General features: G+C 37.3%; 1 protein-coding gene across 1 annotated transcript in view; it reads left to right on the top strand.

The window, feature by feature from the left end:
• LOC125110881 (multiple epidermal growth factor-like domains protein 6) overlaps positions 1-21,164 on the top strand; it is a 587,667-nt gene that overhangs the window by 554,543 nt on the left and 11,960 nt on the right. The window contains exons 18-21 of the mRNA XM_047752542.1: positions 3,487-3,618; positions 8,920-9,048; positions 11,414-11,539; positions 19,917-20,045. Coding sequence (XP_047608498.1) covers positions 3,487-3,618; positions 8,920-9,048; positions 11,414-11,539; positions 19,917-20,045 — 516 coding nt within the window. The remainder of the gene's footprint in view (positions 1-3,486; positions 3,619-8,919; positions 9,049-11,413; positions 11,540-19,916; positions 20,046-21,164) is intronic.

Below are 21,164 nucleotides of genomic sequence, written 5' to 3' on the forward strand. Positions count from 1 at the left end.
CTGTGAGATAGTATATTTATGTTTTTTAAAGCCATTAAATTTGTGGTAATGTGTTACAGCAGCTGTAGGAAACTAACACAGAAGTATTTATATTAGTGTAAGCCTTACCTCTGTCTAACATATATACATACCTACCATTACCAACATGCTATTTAGCAATTGTATCAGTAACGCATATGTACCTGAGTCTTCCCCTCTTAAATGTTGTCTCCTCCCTAATCTTTTTTCCCTTTTGCACTACTTATACAGATCTGTTAAATGATGATCTCCTCAAAGAGAAGATGCAGAATAAAACACATCCCATCACGTGACTGCCAATCCGAATTGGGTTCCTGATGTTATTCTCTCTCATAGCACTCTACTCTCTTATTACATTTTTAAACTAGATATTTGTTTATTTATTTTTTGCATTTTCCTTTTTTAGGGCTGCTTGGGAGCATATGGAAGTTCCCGGGCCAGGGATCCAATTGGAGCTTCAGCTGCTGGCCTGCACCACAGCCACAGCAACGCTGGGTCCAAGTTGGTCTTTGACTTACATGACAACACTAGATCCTTAACCTACTGAGCGTGGCCAGGGATTGAACCCCCATCCTCATGGATACTAGTCAGATTTGTTACTGCTGAGCCACAATGGGAACTTCAAAATTAGATATTTATATAAATGTTTACTTTATTATGTTCATCTTTCTACTGTTGCAGTCTTGATGGGTTCAAGAACCGTGTTTGGTTTTGCTCACTGTTGTAAACCTGACACATAGTAGGTATCTGGGAAATATTTCTTGGATGAATGAGAACATTCCAAAATTCTGCACATTTTATAAGATGGATTGAAAGCACTCCCTATAATGCAGTCCATCTGGGACCATGAGGAGGGTTTTGTATTAACTTTGCTTCCCTCTGAAGTCTTAGTCAAAGTCATCATTATTTAGCCAGATGAAAATTGATGGATATTTTTCATGATCTGTATATAATCTAAGAAGTACTATAGTATTTCTCAAAAATTCTCTTTAATAACATTAAGAATGGTTTTTCTTGCTTTTATTTCCATTTTCACTTTACTGTTTTTCAATGTAAATTGCAAATTACTTCAAAGACATGTAAACATCCTTTTAATAACTGACTTTGAGAACTTCAAGAGATCAATTTTTCCTCATAATTATTTATATCTTCTGCAATTTTGATTCCACTGAAGTTCAAGAATCAAAGCTAAGGACATGCCTGAGCTCTTCTTGGGATGGAGAAGTGATCAACATTTGTGAATGTTTTTGTGAAGCATCAAAACATGACCCAGTTAATAAGAATATGGATAAATATATATGTTTTAGTAATTTCATGCCATGTGATTGCTATGCTTATTTTTAGAAAATATTTTTCCTAAAAGCAGATATATATAAAGATGATCTTTAAGTATTAGATATTTTCCCCATATTATTCTGAATGTGTATATGGTTTTTGCCCACATACAGTTGAAATAGTTGATTCTGCTTCTGCATACAAAGGTTTCAATTAGTACAAGTTTTACTGAGGTTTTATAAGATTTCCTTATGTTACTGCTAGGTTACTGCTCATAACACTCTGTGAGATAGTCTTTTATCAGTCCCATTGTAAGAAGAGGAAATTGAGGGTCTGAGAGCTTAAATAACTGTTTGAAGCTAGAGACAAGGTCTACAGCTATGCTGAGCCCACCTGACCCAAAGGTCTTCTAGACCAGACAACCTTCAGTGGACCTTGCAGACCAGAATGTTATTCATGAGCACGCGCTCTCTCTCTCTCTCTCAGTGCAGATCACTTGGAATATCACTTCCCTCAAAGCCTATGTCAATGGGCCCCATACCTCAGGATGGGAGATGGCTAAGTAGGTGGGGATACTAGAACTTATTACACAAACTCTACTGTGTTCAGCATGGCCACTCTGACTCCTTGCTGTTATTACTCTCCTCAGAGCACAGGGTTTTGTGGCCATATTTGCTGTGGGAAGATCAAGCTTTATGCTCAGGTGGCAAAAAATATTCTTCCCAGTGATGGGAAGGATGTGTGGTAACTGCTGTTCTTGGTTTCTGAAGTTACCAGAAGGCTTTGATGACATGTACTTTGATTCTTTTTCTTGTTTGTGAGTCTTTCATTAGTGAGCACCTTTCATCGTGTTACAGTGAAATGTACGTGATGCTCTCATGTGTGTACTGACAGATGATGTGAAGGAAGGAAGACTCTCACAAACATCCATCCCTGGCCACCTCTGAAGTGCTATGATCAGTTCTTTTGGCTTAACCACTTTTTAACAAACAAAGTTAATAAGCATTTTAGGCAGTAAAACCAGATGTGCTTTTTGGCATACCTGGCAAGCTCAGGGTAAGTGCTTTACTGATATGTATTTGAACCATCCATGATTCTTAGATAAAAGAATATCTAGACCCACAGCAGACTACATAAACAGCTGTTCAGATGCTGAATCAGATTCCACCTAAAACTCTTATTTGTACATATCCCAGCTAAGAAAGGAAGAAAAAAATCCTCATTTTTATGGGGGCAGTAATAACCCTGTTTCCTTGGTCTTTGTTTTTAATACTAAGCAAGTAACCAATGGCTTTAAAGTTATAATTTCTACCATTGTTGTCATTTTTACCTCAAGAAAACTGGAAGATGAAATGTTTTTAGGGCTAGTGGATGCTAATAAAACAAGTAATGCCACAGTCACACAGGGCAGCCAACAAAACACATGAATGCAGCACACAAGACCGTCAGCTTCTCTAGTGTGAGGTCTTTTTAAAAGGTTTGGTCTTTCATGATGCCAAATCCCCTGAGGTGATAAATTAAAAGGTTGATCCAGAAATCATTATTCAACTTTAGGTCTGCAACAATCTAAATTGTCTGATTTTTTTTTTTTTTCTGAACTTGTCTGAATTGTCATCAGACACAACCATGAAACTCAAAATGTCTCCTTGACTCTGTTTTGTAAGCTGAGAAATACCCAGAAAACCTTTCTGTTTTCCCTAGCAAAATGGCGTGATATTATTTAGAAGTCAGAGGGAGAGCTTTTAGTGCTCGGCCTGTAAAAAGAAAACAGAACAACCAGCAGAGTAGCTGACAAGTGACACAAATACAGTACATGCTAATGCACAGAGAGAAACAACCTTGAGAATTTAAACCGGCTGCACCAGAAAAAAAAATATCTTTATCCAGATATGTGGTCCCTCCTGAATTATACTATTATTTTAGTTGATTTTACCTGACATCACCCTATGATTTTCTTCAATGACAAGAAAATTGCAGCCGGCCCTTGACAGTCGGTCACAAATTGACTGAAGAAAACAAAATCAAACAGTGAAGTAATCCCCAAGTAAATTTAATGAAACCTAAATCCCAAAGGGCAGCACACTTCTGTAGGCAATGGTCTTATTTAATAAATTTTTCCCTGCTTTCACTTTTAGAGCTATATTTACACAGACAAATTTAATTCATTGGGTTTACATTTCCTCTTTCCTTTAGTTTGTCCACCAGGCACATATGGGAAGGACTGTAAACAGGTCTGTCAGTGTTCAGCTGAGAATGAAGAGTGTCACCCAGTCACAGGGAGATGTACCTGTCTGCCTGGCTACCATGGAAACCGCTGTCATCTCCGTAAGTGTGTTCTATGCTTTAGTTGTAATTTACTGAGGAGACACTGATAGGATAGGTCATCGCTCAGATCGTAAAGGGCAAATGTTAATTCAGGCTTCTAATTCATAGCAAATCCTGTGGGAATTTTTATTGGAATGGTTGAAAATGTACGTTCTTGTACAACTTGCTCTCCTACTTTGCTTTTTCTATTCAATATAATCTCCCCCCCAAAAAAAATAAATAAATAGAAAGAAATAAGCAAAGATGAACCAATTATTAGAAATCACTAGACAGCAATGACAACATACCTAAAGTGATTCATAAAGTAAGTTAGTTCCAGGATCTGCTTAGGAACAATTAAATTAAAGAAATTGTTATTCTGGAATGAAAGTAGTGACTGGTTTAGATGACAAAATGCCAGTTGGCTTATTGTCATGTAATAAAAAAGAACAGTCCCTAGACCAAACACCTTCTATTGATTTGTTAGGACATTTTAACATCGAAATGATTATAGGAGAACACATGATAAAAAGTCCCAAGGAGCATGTTAAAATGTTCAGTCAGCTACTTAATTTTTAAGCTCGTAATTATTTATAATGTACTTTTTATAGGTTTAGGAATCAAATGATTTGGCCTCAGTTTCATTTTTCCCCCAACTTGGCTGTTGCTAGTCTTTCCCCTCTTCATTCCTGTAGCAGTTTTTTTTTTCCCTACTCGCCTTTCCTAATTCTGCAAGTATATGGATGATTTGGGGAATCTCCCCAGAAAAAAAGCCCACCCATAAAACACAGACTCGTGGTCAAGCTATTGGCTTTCATTTTCCACAAGCCATAGAATATATCTTTTGAATACCCCTTCTCACATTTGTCCTAATTTTGAACATTAGCAGCTAAAAACACAATTAAGAGTGTATGAAAATGGTTCCATACACTCATAGAACCCATAACCATTGCATATTCCAACTGCAAATGAAGAACTAAAATACAAAATTAGTAAAGTTTCAGTTATTATTATTTTTGGTCATGGCAAATTTCAAGCATGTTTTGGAAATAAGGAGTTATTTCCTCACATTTGATGCTGTCACATTTCTCAGGAAGAATTTCTTCTTGATATCAAGGATATTTCACCTGAATAAGATACAAGTAAGTTACATAAAGCTGCTAGTACTTCCATTTCAGAAGGCCAGCCACCTTGGGTCAAAGGAGGGGGAGCTTCACCTTGTAAAAGCAAGGCTGGGGCAGGGAGCCACTCCCTGACTAGTCAAATTGGCTTAGTTCCAGGGAACACGTGGTTGGAAGTTGCTGCAAAGTTTCCTTGGCAACAGCCAGTGTAATTACAGGACGATGAAAAAGGTTCAAGAAAATATCCATAAAAGGTGTAGCTGGCTCAAAAGCAGAAGTTTCCGCAGCCAAAAACAACTGGACTTTCATGTTCTCAAGGTCAGAGTGGAGAATCAAACTTTTCTCTCGGCAGAGGTCAGAGGAAGCAGGTTTGCAGTAGGAATCTCACTGCTTGTCCACAATTTGTCAGTCCCCATCTACATAAAGCATGCAAGGAAAAGCAAACAAGCTGGAGTGTAAACTCATCATGTTGTGTATTTTATGACCAATGAAATTGAAAAGTGACTACAGACCCTAGAAATCTTTTGTTTCTCCAACATGCAATAGCATTTATTAGAGCTCTCTTTGAGAGAATTTAAGGCATGGGAGCCCTCTAAAACCATAAGCGGTTCTATTGACAATATCCATAAGAACACCCTTATACTTGGTTTAGGATGCTTTGAGAAACATGGGACACACAATAGCTCACCTGTGCTGGGAGGAAGGTGTCAAGATGTTAATAGAAGCTTGGCTTTAATGCTGTTGCTCATAGCAATAAAAATTCAGACAGACCAAATCTTAGTATCTCTCTTTAAGAATAAAATGAACCTGTATAACAATGGCTTGTGTATGTGTGTTCAGTAACCTGATCAAATGCTACTAGGAAAACGCTGAAAAACAGATTCTTGGTTTTCGTTTGCTTCAGAGCTAAGTGTCTTAAGATACAGTCACAACCTTGCTTGTTCTAAGTTTCTAACAAAACTCCCAAATATCACTTACATCATCATGGTATACAGTAGATTTGAATATTTAAACAAATCAAAACTGTGAATTCATTTCCAAGCTTCTTCCTAGTTTTATCTCCTTCATGTAGAGGAAATGGTGCAAGGATGGGAGAAAATAGTCATCTAATGGGAAAAAACCTTAAGTATCCCTTGCGAAAGGAATGAAATTTCCTGGGAGAAATAATTGTAGAGAATAGAGCAAAGGCCAAGTAATGATCAAAATAGAACTTTAGGAAATGAGGGAGGGGAGACCAAAGACTCACACAAGCCAAAGGAAATTGTTATGTCCTGGGCGCAAGTTTCCGTGTTAAATTTAGTGGACATCTGAGCAAAGGATGTGTGCATGATTCCAGAATTCAAACTTTCACATAGATACAGGGTTATATGAGAAAGTGAAACTGTCAGTAAATTAACTTATTCTTGGGGAAAAAAGTTATGGGCACTTTTGTAAACATATATTCTCTTGATATAAATTTAATGAGTTCCGGGACTAAGAGGTTAGCACATGTACTATCTTTCAGCAGATGTTATACTCATTAGGAGATTAATTTCATCAAGTTCAGTGTCCTGATTTCAAAAGGATAATTAAATTGAAGGTTAAAAATCTGGTGCCTTTTATTTTCTATATGCCAAGAAGGAAGAGAAAGGAATAACTTTATCAAATGCAAAACCACCAATCAGATAGTTTGAAAAATGAGTATGTCAGAGAGAAATTCTGTTTTCCAAGTAAGCTTCAACTCAAGCGAAAGTAATCTCAAAGATGTAGATTTTTACACATATCAGTTATATAAATTCATCAAATAATTATATATAAACTCTTTTTTTTCCACTTAACTGAGGGGCTGATTATTTTATACCTATGATTATAGCCACTTAACATTTTCCTCATTAATGTGTGTTTCACTTTTTTTCAGGTATTTCCTTTTTCCCTATTGTCACAAAAATCCATGTCACCTTTTACTTCCCAGTCATGTGACTACAGAATTTCCCAGACCAATCATCTCTTTCTTATTAATTTAACCTCTGTTTTGATGCAACATGACAGCCATGTACACCAGACTTCACTGTTTCCAACCGTGTACTTTTAGCTTGCTTTGTGTGTATTTTTTCTTTCTTATTAAGCAACTAAAATTTCTTTTTAAGCAGCACACACTTTAGTGATAAAAACTATTGAAAAATTACACTCTAAGAGATTGGCCCAGATAGACATGAAATCATTTTATTTTGGGTGAATAAAAGAAGAGGAGAGACTCTTTATTAATCACTAGTTCTGTTTTTAGGTACAGTCTACTGAATTTTTGTGAGGGAGAAAAATAACTTCTTAGGAGGACTAAAGAATGCTATATACCAAGGAAGTGTCCATTAGCTATGAGAACTAACCTTCATTGGAAGGAGAGAATGACAGAAGAGACTATGAAGTGCATCCATTACTTTTCATAGGAAGGAATAAAGAAATACAGCAGCTACAACAGGGAAATAATCTTTGGCAGGTGTTTTGCTTTCCATCTCCATCATGGAGGATTTTATTTTAAAATAAAGAGAAGGGAGGGAAGCAGAAGCCATTCTCTGAGGCTGAGACTCAAGGTGAGGCAGTGAGTTTTCAAACAGTATATATATATAAATAGGGATTATAGGCGATCTGAATCTCAATAAAAGCCATTCTTTGGCTTCTACCTCTGAAACCTGCTATGTGTGCAATACTCAAAAATATTCTTTACCATCTGATTCCTATATAAAAATACAGTATAAAAGGGAAGGAAGCATCTTTCAGTCTCTAATCATTTTTAGAGCTGTGCTTCCAAGTGAAGAGTTTCCAAGAGGAAGGACCTAAGGCAAATACCAAACCTTTGGACTCAGGCAAAGCTGGCTGGGAAAGGTTTTGCCATGTGTCCGCCAATGATCCTGACATCATCAATAAAGAATGGTGACCGTGGACTTGGGAGCCATATGAGTTTGGCTGGTTCACACAACGGGCCTGTGATTTTGTTATCACCTCCTTTGGGAATGAAGAACCAGAAGCTCAAAGACAGGATTACTCAAGACCATAACACTAGCAAGTAGAAGATATAGGGTTTGAATCACAGTTTATTCAGAATTTCCTTCAGTCTTCTATTTTAATTATAAAACAGGAAAAAAAGAAAGTTATCTTTAACAGGTGACAAAATTTTGTGCGTAAATATTTCAAGTCATTTTGCTCCGTAAGCCTCAACTTCCTAATCTTAAAATAAGAGTTGAACCATATGGACATGAGGTCTCGAAATTTAAATGTCTATGATATAAGACTTTGAAGTCCCAGGCATTTAATAAAGCAGAATATCATGTTTGGAAGTGCTTCAAAGTTAATCAACTACTTAAATGCCTGCTACATTTTCTCTGCTAGGTATTTATCCCATATCTGCTTGAGCTTCTACAGAGATGAGTAACTCATTACCTCCTGCAAAAAGCTTATTTCAGTCCCGGACAGCTGTTTCAGAAAGTATTTCCTTTTTGAGATAAGATGTCTTCCTCCTTTTCTGTAAGACTTCCTTTTCATGCTTGAAGACAGCTCTGTCTTCTTAGGTCTATTTTCTCCTGGCTAAACACTCCCAATCTTTCAATCATTGCATGGATAATGTGGTCTTCAGGTCCATTTTTGTCCTCTTCAATCACTTTTAATCTTGAAGTCTGGTCATTTATCTGCCTCTTACACAAGTAATCATCATGGTATGCCATGCATTCATGGATATGACAGTAGAAAATTGAGAAACTAACAGAAAATGAAGATGCTTCTTCTGCGCGTTTGGTGTCATGTTGAATTCTTACTTGTATTAAACGCAGCTCCTTTCAGATAAGACAAACTATAATACTTAAACATTAATCGAAATAATAAATTTTTCTAGGCTGGAATGAAGTATCCCTTATTTGGTGAATTGTCTTTTATTGTGAGCATTCTCTAAATGTGGGTTGATTTCCAAGGAAGCCCATAGTTAAATTTCCTATATCTTATTAGTGGATTGCCTCATGAACTTACTGTCCCCCTCTCTATTTCTAAAGCATCTATCTGTATCAACTTGTATCCTCAGATACATTTGTACCTTGAATCAATAGCTTGAAATTGAATAAAAATAGTAGAAGAACAATAATGAGAATGTTGAGTTAACCACAGATCTATGGGCATGACTTTAAACACTGATTGCTTCAAGTTACAGTATCATCTATGGTTTTGTTCTCCCTCACAGGATGCCCAAAAGGCACTTATGGCCCTTATTGCCAAAAGAAGTGTAAGTGCCTGAACAGTGGCAGCTGTGACACCATGATTGGCACCTGTGACTGCCCTCCTGGCTTCATCGGGGCAGACTGCAGTCAACGTAAGTCACTTACCTACTATGAAGTCAATATACTAAGGCAGAGTTTTTAAGAATGGAACTTAGAGAATAAAGGTTGTTGCATTTAATTTACCTAATGATTTTGTGCAGTAGCAGCAAACACCAACTAACCTAAATTTTAGGTTGCAGAATACTTACAATAGGAGTTTGATTGAGAGCTGAAGTCAGTGAAGGCAGTCAAGAGAGCCCTTTGGTTACAACCTCTCTTTCCCCGGCAATGCTAGATTCAAGACAGCAGGAGAAAAATATCTTTGGCAAGATCAGCACAGATTCCTATGTATACAACTCAGTGTCCAAAGTTCCACAATTTCATTTATCCTCAGCAATTTTCCAGCTCAAAATTAAGTAATTCCCCTACTTACCAAAAAGTAAACAGTTCCCGAAAATCTGAAGACCTTAACTACCGATCATAAAAGAACTATTGACATAAAAATCAAGGGACCGGATGTAAATTAGAGATTCCTTATAAATGCACTGGCTTAGGTATTATGGGGATATCCTTAGCAAAGATATTTTACTTTCATCAGATCTGCCATCTTCTAAATTTTTGGACAGTTTGCAGATGGCAATGATCTTTAGGGAGGATGGAGGAGTTGGATGGAGGAGAGTATGTATTGGGGAGATGGTTCTGGCAGTGTGTGTTCTTTAACCTCGATGCTATTGATGAGAATGTTCAGTTTGTGACCCTTTGTTGATCTGTGAGTTTATGATTTTGTGCACTATTCTGTATCTTGTACTTCACATTAAAAGAGGGAAAGAACCATCAAGTGATCTTAAAGATAGAAGGGCTGTGATCGTGAACTTGAGATTCCTTTATTTGGAAGAACGATAATGAAGTTTGTGATCCAGCAGGGTATAAATAGTTATGTACTAAAGATATCCAGAATTCTTATCTTCCTCACACAGGTAGTTGCTCTTTCTTCTTGGTAGAAGGGTAATTTTAATTACCCTGCTTTAGTACCCTGTTTTTCTGTAAGAGATGAATAAGACAAAGCCTTGGCTCCAGTAGCAGAAAATTGAAACCTAATGGTTACTGCCTCTAAGGTCTCAGTGGCCAAGTTATCTTTGAGTGAAAGCCAACCCATAAATATCTCCCAAAGAAGGTTCTGATGGCTTTTTTTGTGTTTGTTCTTCAAAGAGAATCATTGGGGAAATTTTCTGATTTCCTTAGGCCAAAGCATCTTCAAAAGTTATAATTTCCCTGAATAGTGAAGGTAGTTTTGTCTTCAGAAAGCTATAATCCTGTACCTGAGCACTTTTCCTTCTTTGCTTTGATGGCTGAGGAGGTCAGAGCCATATTTGCAGTCTACCTCTCATAAGGTCAAAGAATTACGATACTCATTTATGTAAACACTGTTACTATATTTTCCCTTCCCTTAATTCTCACAGATATTTTATCTTTGTTTTATCTGTATTTTGGTAAGCATCTCAATGAACTTATGGAATGAGGTTTCAGCCAAAAAAAAAATGCAAGCAAATTAATAAATGAAATTTATGAAATTTATGAAAAATTGATTTTTCATTTGCTTCATTAATATAACTAATTTAATTGATATAATCTACAAATTTGTTGATTTTTAATAAATACACGATATATTTACAAATTAATAAATACATAAATAAATATTTGGAGATGTGAGCATAATGGAGCCTTTGTCAATGCACAGAAGAATAAGTTATAATTTCAGAAGGGACTTAAAGAGGAAACATATTCAATGGGAATTCTCTTTGTGGCTCAGCAGGTTAAGAACCCAGTGCTGGCTCTCTGAACTTTCAGGTTCGATCTCTGGCCTTGCTCAGTGGGTTAAAGATCCAGCATTGCCACAAACTTCGGCGTAGGTCGCAGATGCAGTTCAGATCTCATGTTGCCATGGCTGTGGCATGGGCCACAGTTGCAGCTCTGATTCAACCCCTAGCCCAGGAACTTCCATATGCCACAAGCGTGGCCATAAAAAGAAAAAAAAACATAAAAGAAGAAACATATTCAAGATTATTACACACACACACAGGCTAAGACAGCCGTGCAGCAAAGCAAGACTGAGTCTGTAAGTGTCATTTATATCATGTACATACATAAGTGTCTGACACTAGATATTTGGATGGAATTCCTAATGTAACTAAAATTGCACTAAGCAACAATTTGAACAGGTGCTTTTTTTTCTTCTGTTTTTTTTTTTTAAGTAAACTTTTAAATTGAAAAACAAACTGAAGGCAAGTCAGAGGAATCCATTTGATTAAAAGAAAAGGTCACATATTTACACATTTTTAAAAATCTTGACTGGTGAAAAGTTTTAATAAGAAAAATCTGGTTTCCTTTTGCTCTGCTTTGTTTTGCTTCTTCCTGCAGCTTGTCCTAAAGATCATTATGGGCAGGATTGTGTCCAACGGTGTTCCTGTGGCTCAGGACAATGTGACCCTGTGACTGGAGGGTGCCAGTGTCCCCCTGGCCAAATGGGAGCCAGGTGTCAGCAAGGTAACAATGATGGCAGGGTCACCATGTTTGTCAAGGCACTAAGCTAAACTCTGAAGGCAGATGCGTTGCCAGGGCATATAATTAAATGGGTATTTCTCACAACCTTTTCTTCTTAAATGTCACTTTAATAACATGAAAGTACATGCTCCTGTAGAAATATATAGGAAACAGTCTACTGGGATAAATGAAAATTATAAACAAAAACAAAGAATAATTTATGCATACTCTTGACTAGAAGCAAATTTTAAACTAACTTTGGCTAACTTTTGTAAAACAACCTCAAATTGTGTGTCAGAGGGGTCTAGTTTCAAGAACTGGAGTTTTAGGTCCTCCTCAACTTTCAGAAGCCCACTGAAAACTGTAAGGAAAATGAGAGACAAAAGAAAAAGAAATAAAAAACACATGATCTTTGTTTAAAACTGCAAGACTTCTCTTGTCCCAACTCCTATTATTTATTATCATAATAGTAGTCATAATAACACAAGAACTATCAGGTTCCATGAAAAGACATGCAGAGAGGACCCTGAGTCCCTCCAGCTCTTGAGTGGACCAGCCGATTCTCCATGGCACACACGGAAGGGCAAAGTTAACGACCCCTTGTTGAAAAAAAAGAGTTGGATGCATGGGCAGGCTGCAGGAGATTTCCTAAACTCCACAAGGCATCACAGAGTGGTAGGAAAGTGGGATAAAACCAAGAAGTGCAGACATATTATCTTTCAACTCTTCACTAGGATATAGGGGGCTCTGTGGACTGTCAGCAGCAGCCTTGCAGCTAAAGAGAGGCTAAGCCAACACACACATACACACATCTCATGACTTTGTGTCATATGGAGTATTACTCTGGACCAAAGAGGCATCCTAATAGGTAAAATCATTTTTTTCTAGTCCCAGATCCATACTACCTCCTAAAAATTGCAGGTACACAAAAATCAAATCTGATACACATACAAAACCCCCCAAAAACTGGTGTATGAAAAGATCCTTCCCTCATCTTAGAAACAAAATATGAAACCATTTGAAGGATTTTTAATGCAAATTCTGTAAGAAGGAGAAAGGAGAAAAGGAATAGGAAAACAAAAAGCAGAAAGACATGGAGCAGAAGCGTTTTGTTATGGAGCCCATAGCAGAAATATTAACTGGAATTTCTTCCAAGTATGTGAAGGACATAATGAAAAAATGTTCTCTATAAATTGTGAGTGCAGTGCAGATATACAAGCGTTCATGGAATAAATGAAAAGACAACAAAGGGAAATGAAAAAGTAAGCTGGCAGAGCTCAGAAAGAAGTAGAAATGAAAATTAAAATTAAACCTCGCATCATATTAAATGTAGACCACATTGAATGCAAGTAATGGGAGAATGGAATCCATTGATGCGACAGCCACATGCATGGAGAATATACTTGAAGAAAGTGACAACATGGAATGAAAAAAGAATCAGGCAAATGTATAAATGGAAAAGAAAATATTCAAATATAATCAAGATTTTTTTCTCTAAAATGAAAGATCTGATACTACACATTACATGAATTCATTCTATCCCTAGAAATACCAGTTAGGACTGATCATAAGGGAGGGAAAACCCTACTGGGATATAAGAAAAAACATGAGATCTCATATGAAGAGATGTGGAAATCATTCTGGCCCGATCCCTCACAGCAGTGTTTATTGCTAGTATATGGCTATCAGAGCCTACAAAGTTCAAGAGAAAAATATATCTCAAGTATTTTTTTTTTTACAGTTACACTGTTATTCAAGTATAACATGATGAAAAATAAACAACAAACTTTAATAATCAAAAGTTACCTGGAATAGAGTAGCCATAAAGTATTTTGAAGAACTTAGAAGATAAATTCATCAACCAAGTAATACATGGAAAAATCTCTGGTAAAAAGTCATTTATTGAGTGTTAAATTGAGTATTAAATCTATTTTAATTAAGGCTAAGTTTAAAACAAATGTGAGAATTATGGTTACATTGTGTAAGATATATAAATATTTTGCATGATTAAAAATGTTGAGATTTTAGCATCAGAAGCATAAGCTGAAAGGGACGAGAAGGTGGAGGAGTATAAGTATTTTGATCTTATGTCTTCATTAAAGTTTGTGGAATGGGAGGGACAAATTGTGTCAAAACAGTGTTTAAATATGAGAGCTCAATAAGTATGCTTAAGTGTATAAACATAAATGCTTGAATTTAGAATGCTATAATTGAGAATTTAAGAAGAAAAATACAGCAAGCAAAATCAGGTGAAAAAAGGAATGAGAAAAATTCAGAGAGGAAGTTATGGGTTAAGGATCTGGCATTGTCTCAGCTATGGTGCAGGTCATAACTGTAGTGTGGTTTTGATCCCTGGACTGAGAACTTCCACATGCTGCAGGTGTAGCCCAAATAAATAAATAAATAAATAAGCAAAATTACATTAATTCCACCACCAGTCATCCTAGAGAGTTAATATATACTAAATAAATTCATTATATTTTATTGAACAATATATGTATTATTCAATATATTATGTGCAGTGTCTAAAGAAGATTCTCTAGATTATACAATCTTATATTTTATAATCATATTTTTTATATAATCTTATATTTTTATATTTTATAAGATTATATAATCTAGATTATATAAAATTTTCACTTAGAATAGCTGGAATACACACACTTTTTCCTCTTCCTCCTTCTAAACACAGTAAAAATTCTAGACACTAGAGAGAAAACATAAGCCTCTCTGACGTGTGGAGAGGATGGCAGACCTGCTACAACTGTGGTCACCACGACAGTGAGTATCCTGGGTTTTATTTTTCCTTTCACATACCCTGAACTGGGGTCTGGAGAGCCAGAAACCCAGAATGGCCAATGGGTGAAGACCATAAAAGATCTAAGATAAGCTTGCTTTCTCTAACTGAAAGATCAGGAAAAGGACAGCCAAGAGAGACAGAGACTCTTAGGCAATAAGGGTCTATTTCCATCCAACAGAATAAATGGTTTCCTTAATCCTGACCCCTTTAGCAAAGGCCAAGTGAGGAGTCCACCCTTCAATCTCCTCTGGATTATATGAGCCCCCTTCACCCTGCACCAGGATGGGGTGAGAGAAAGCCTATGTGACTGGGACTTTCATTCCTGCCAGTGAGAGTGGAAAACATGATGTAAGCATGAACTTCCACCCCTACCAGATGTAAGAAGACCACATCCCTCTGTGCTAGGGTGGTGTCGGAGGGGTCTAGTAGGCAGTCAGGACTGCCTTTCACAACCACCAAGCAGAAATAAGACCACCCCATGCAGTGTTGGTTGAGGGTGAGTGGGGAGCCATGGAAGGCGCTCCTAGCCGTCTGTCAGGAGGTATCAGCAGAGGTATTGTGGGGAGCTGGGATTCTTGCCCAACCCAGTGAGCATGAACCCCTTGTGCTCCCTTAGAGTCTGTGTGGGCACTTTGACCTCAACATCTAACTGATGAACCTCTTTTCCTTGCCAATGCAGGATCATTGAAAACTTACTAAAGCAGAGGATTTGTTATTAATTTATTTGCTTTTTTAAGGCCTCACCATGGCATATGGAAGTTCCCAGGCCAGGGGTGGAATCACAGCTGCAGCTGTTGGCCTTCACCACAGCCACAGCAACACAAGACCCAAACTACGTCTGCAACCTACACCACAGCTCACGGCAATGCCAATCCTTAACCCACTGAGTGAGACCAGAAATTGAAACGGCATTCTCATGGATGCTGGTCTCATTTGTTTCCCCTAAGCCACAACGTAAACTCCTAAAACAGATTATTTAAATGATATCCAGAGTTTCATGCTATAGTATTCAAAATGTCATGTTTCAATAAAAAATTATTCATTATACCGACAACCAGGAAAATTTCAACTTATATAAGAAAAAAAATACATCAGCAGACACCACCACTCAGATGTCACTCATGTTAAAATTATTTGGTAAGAATTTTAAAGAAGCCATCATGATAATGATTCAGTGAGCGACTATGGATGTGCCTAAGACAATTTTTTTTAATAGAAAATTCAGCAATAACTAAGGGACATAAGAACCAAATGGATATTTTAGAGCTAAAAAAAAAAAAAAAGAAATTAAAAAAAAAAAACACACACACATCTCGGAGTTCCTGTCGTGGAGCAGTGGTTAACGAATCCAACTAGGAACCATGAGGTTGAGGGTCCAGTCCCTGACCTTGCTCAGTGGATTAAGGATCCCGCATTGCTGTGAGCTGTGGTGTAGGTTGCAGATGCGGCTCGGATCCCGCGTTGCTGTGGCTCTGGCGTAGGCCGGTGGCTACAGCTCCGATTCAACCCCTAGCCTGGGAACCTCCATTAGCCGAGGGAGCGGCCCAAGAAATAGCAAAAAGACTAAAAACAAACAAACAAACAAACAAAACACCTCAATGTTTGGGCTTACTAGCAGAATGGAGAGAACAGAAGAACATATCAGGGACTCAAAGATGAATCAATAGAAATTACCCAATCTAAACAACAGTGAGGAAAATGAAAACAATCCTCTCCCACAAAATAACAATAACAGAGCCTTGGGGATCTGCAGAACTAAAAAAAGCTTGAATATTTATGTCATCAGAGTCCCAGAGGAGAGGAGAAAGAAGGCAGGACTAAAAAAGGAGTCAAAGGAATAATGACTAAAATGTCCTAAATATGAACAAAAAAATGCAAATCTACAGATTGAAAACTCTGTGTGAATGACAAGCAAGATAAACTGGAATAAATCTGCAAAAGACATATCAACACCAAACTTCTGAAAATAGAAAAAGAAAAAAAATCTTGAAAACAGCAAGAGAGAAATAACGCCCACCTTAGCTTGGAAAGAAAAAGTCTCCAGAAGTTCCTTGGTGGCTTAGTGGTTAAGGATTCAGCCTCATCACTGCTGTGGCTCTGGTTTGATCCCCGGCCTGGGAACTTCCACATGCCATGGGTGCAGCAAAAAAAAAAAAAAAAAAGAAAAGAAAAAAAAAGAAAGAAAAAGAAAAAAAATTAGGGGGGGTTCCCATTGTGGCTCAGCAGGTTAAGAACCCATTGTAGGGAAAAGGAGAGGGAGAGGGTGTGGAATGGAATGGGAGTTTGGGGTTTGTCAATGCAAACTGTTACATTTAGAATAGATAAGTAATGATGTCCTGTTGTATAGCACAGAGAACTATAGTCAATCTCTCGTGATAGAACATGATAGAAAATAATATGAGAAAAAGAATATATATATATATAAACTGTGTCACTTTTCTGTACAGTAGAAATTGACAGAACACTGTAAATCAACTATAATAATAATAATAAAAAAAGAACTGGACGTAGACTCCATGAGAATGCTGGTTCCGTCCCTCGCCTCACTCAGTGGGTTAAGGATCTGGCATTGCACAAGCTGCAGTGTAGGTTGTTAATGCAGCTCAGATCTGGCATTGCTGTGGTTGTGGCATAGGCCAGCAGTGGCAGCTCTGATTTGACCCTAGCCTGGGAACTTCCATATACCACAGGTGCAGCCCTAAAAAGACAAAAAAAGATTTCAGAATAAAATGAATGTAAATAAGTGGGTACAGACATACCAAACACATGTAAGTGAAAATAAAGCAGTGGTCATGACGTTAATATAAAAAAAGTTAATTTTTATAATTAATAAATGAATTATAAGTTAACAGAATAAAATCCATGGTAACAGAGAAAAAAAGAGGATGCACTGGGGCTTAAGAGTGCTAGGTGCGTTGAAATTTCAGGTTGAGTGGTCAGGGGTAAGTCTTTTTGAAAGAAATGAAACCTATGATACATAAAAAAGCTGGTAGCAATGATGTGTTTTATTTTTTAATTTATTTATTTTAAAATTTTATTGGAGTATAGTTGACTTACAATGTTGTGTCATTTTTAGGTATACAACAAGGTGATATTTTTTAGAAGGGATTCTGGAAACCTAGAGCACAGGGATGGAATATTTTTTCCATCATCTACTTTTATATGCTGTTTGAAATATTTATCATGTGATTACCATAACTTTTAGAAAATAATGAAGTTATTTACACAATTCTGTGTGAATACTGTTCTAAGACTTAAGCCTGTGGGAAGAAACATTTCTAAACACTCCTCACTTTTCCAATTGTGTTTTTTGCCCAAAGTCTTATCTTGGCATCCCATATTTTCACAGACTCACTAGTTTCATCAATCAATTTAAACATTTAGGTTGGAAGATGAATGGGCAGCCTGGCTATGAGATTATTTTGGAAGGGTGAAAGGGACACAGATGAAAGTTTATTTTAATGGTGTAAGACCTGATATCATTGACTCTGCTTAATTGTCTTTTTGTTTGTTTGTTTGTTTGTTTTTTGTCTTTTGTCTTTTTGTTGTTGTTGTTGCTATTTCTTGGGCCGCTCCCGCGGCATATGGAGGTTCCCAGGCTAGGGGTTGAATCGGAGCTGTAGCCACCGGCCTACACCAGAGCCACAGCAACGCGGGATCCGAGCCACGTCTGCAACCTACACCACAGCTCACGGCAACACCGGATCGTTAACCCACTGAGCAAGGGCAGGGACCGAACCCACAACCTCATGGTTCCTAGTCGGATTCGTTAACCACTGCGCCACGACGGGAACTCCTGCTTAATTGTCTTAAAGGCAAAAACACATATGATAATGATTGCACCATTAATTGTACAACTGTACCTGTTTTTTGGTCTTGTTTTTATTTTTTTATTTAAAAAAAATTTTTTTTGGCCGTGCCTGCAGCATGTGGCGAAGGATTGAACCATTGAATCTGCACCACAGCAGGGACCTGAGCTGCTGGAGTAACACCACCAGATCTTTAACCTAAAGAGACCACAAGAGAACTCCTGTACCTGTTTTTTTAAATAACAAAATTTAACTACAAGAGAACTCCTGTACCTGTTTTTTTAAATAACAAAATTTAAATGCTTCTTTCATTTGATACTAAAGTTAAATGCAGTTTATTCAGTTAAACTGTTAAGTTATTTAGTTAAATAAAGGCAAGAAAGAAATTGTTAATGCAAATGAAATTCAAGTATGTGCTTTGTTGTATATTAACCAAATGCTTTTGGGCAAGTTATAAAAAATGTCTCTAATGTCTTTCTTGTGAGTTAAAATAGAAAGAGAAGTCAGAAGTTCTAGATTTGAATCTTGGTTCTTATCTTTACTGGCTGCTTAAGCCTGAGCAAGACTTAAATTTCTGTTTCAGTTTTCTCAAGTGTAAAGTAAGAATTCTGTTACCCACATCAGAGAAATATATGTAAGCATTAAATGAGATAATTCATGTGGAAAATATCATTATGTAAAAATACTATAAACTAGAGGGTATAAATGGCAGGCCTTTGGCCAAATCTAGCCACAAATGTGTTTGAATTGGCTGACATAGTTTTGGCTTCCTCAGTGCTATAAAACAATTTTAATTAGTTGCCAACTTTCAAATATTGGATGATTTCACATAAAATATGGATTTTGAGTTTTTCTGAAAAAATCATATGAGCTAGCTACAATGGCAAAACTATATTCTTCATGGCAAAACCATATTCTTCATGGCAAAACCAAGGAGATGTGAGTAGTGGTTATTTCCCATTAGTGGCACTTGCCATCAGTTATATCCCCCTGACAATGAAGAGTAAATTTCCCTTATGTCTGGTCATCTTCACTTACTTGTTTCTTAACTCCTCTTGCCAGTGCATTTTTGTTTGTGTTACCCACCACTTTGTGCTGAAATGCTTTTCAGATTTCAGCATGGAGACAGTAAGGAGCAAATGACTGACCCACCTTCTTTATTGATTATGAGATTAATTACATAGTCCCCCATGGCTAGTCTGAGACTGACCTCTGTTTGCTCACAGGGCATGTCCAGTTCCCAAAGTCTGCCAGGTATATAGCAATGAGCTCAATAAATATTTATGGAGTGAATGAAAATATAAATGAATGGGAGTTCCCATTGTAGCTCAGCAGGTTGAGGACCCAACATTGTCTCTGTGAGGATGTGGGGTTCGATCCCTGGCCTCACTCAGTGGGTTTGGGATCTGGCATTGCTATAAGCTGTGGCATAGGTCACAGATATGGCTTGGATCCTGTGTTGCCATGGCCACAGCATAGACCATAGCTGCAGATCAGTTTCAACCCCTGGCCTGGGACTTTCCATATACTTCAGGTGTGGCTATAAAAAAAGAAAAAAAAAAAACACTAACAGAGATAAAGAAAATATGAATGGGTGACAGTAATGTATTTACCATCCTAAGGATACATCTGAATAGTTGTGTTTTTTTAATTTGAACATCTAAAAAAATGTTTTTCCTGTATAGGTTTGATTACTCCATCTGAAAGCAGAGAAAAATATTTGCTTATGTGACATTTTTATTCTGTTTGATATTTTTTATTTTTACTGCAGGATGTCCCCAGACAAGGTATGGGCCAAATTGTGAGCTAAAATGTACCTGTAAAAATGGTGGTCTTTGCGATCCTGTGGATGGGAGCTGTACCTGTACCCTTGGATGGACAGGAAATGATTGTGAAAAAGGTAAGTTGATTACTACCTTCTTTCATTTAATAAATATCTGCAGCATACTGCCATTGGTTGATAAAATATAGTAGAAGTCTGTGAAGGGGCTATTTTCCAAGACATTTATGAAAGTTGTTTATAATTATGACTGCATTTCCAATAAAAATAGTGTTATGTTAATATTGATTGATTTTGTTACCTTGTTACCGGAATACCACATGAAAACTCTTAAAATGCTTAAGTAATTGAAGTAGTATTAATGTGAAGGAGCTCCTTTGAGACCTAAATCCCATTCCCCGCCAGCCAGTTCTTGAGGCAGGCAGGGTGGAGTATGCAGGCCCTGGACAGAGCCAGTTCACATTGAGCGGGCCCAGCTGCAATGGGGTAAAGATGAGGACTCTGGGGCAGAGGTCTCCAAACTCTACCTCATTAGGAAAATATTAATCATGTACCACCATAAATATATTTTTATTTAGAAGGGACATTCCTGTGTTTCTCCACTAATATGTGCATTATAGAGGTTTAACTTGATAAGGCATAGATAAAAGATAAATGTTGGTAGTTGTTCTAATGCTTTCTTTTCAAACTGCAGTTGATTATTTTGTACAACACTGGGGAGCATGCACCCTCATTAGAGCACACTGTTGTAGGAAATATTGTTATGTATTGACGGAATAGAAAGAAAGGTCAACGAGGCAGAGCGTGGGTGAGAATTCTGTGCTTGGGGCCTGAACTTGGGGTGCCTTGAGTGAAATATCATCCACAGTGAACTCTTACCGAGATAATTTCAACTATGAGGGCTGTAGCTCTTTAGATCTGCAACCCTGACATACTATCATGATGGATGTGATTACCCACAATCTTTTGCCACTAACTTGACTCTCACAAAACTTGGCAGCATGGCACAGAGGAAAGCACCTTGCAGTGGGAGTGGACAGGCCCAGTATGCCAATCCCCACTCAGTTGATACCATGCTCTGTACCTCAGGGAAATTCATGACTTGTCCCTGAGTTTCTGATCTGAGAGTGAGAATGATGACACTTTGAAATGACAGCACTTCTAAATCTAACATCCAAGACCATTTTTCATGGAATTTGTAAAAACATGGATATCCTCTCTATTTCATGAGAGATAGCG

Source organism: Phacochoerus africanus, chromosome 1 (genome assembly GCF_016906955.1).
Source record: "Phacochoerus africanus isolate WHEZ1 chromosome 1, ROS_Pafr_v1, whole genome shotgun sequence".
In the NCBI taxonomy this organism is placed as follows: Eukaryota; Metazoa; Chordata; class Mammalia; order Artiodactyla; family Suidae; genus Phacochoerus; species Phacochoerus africanus.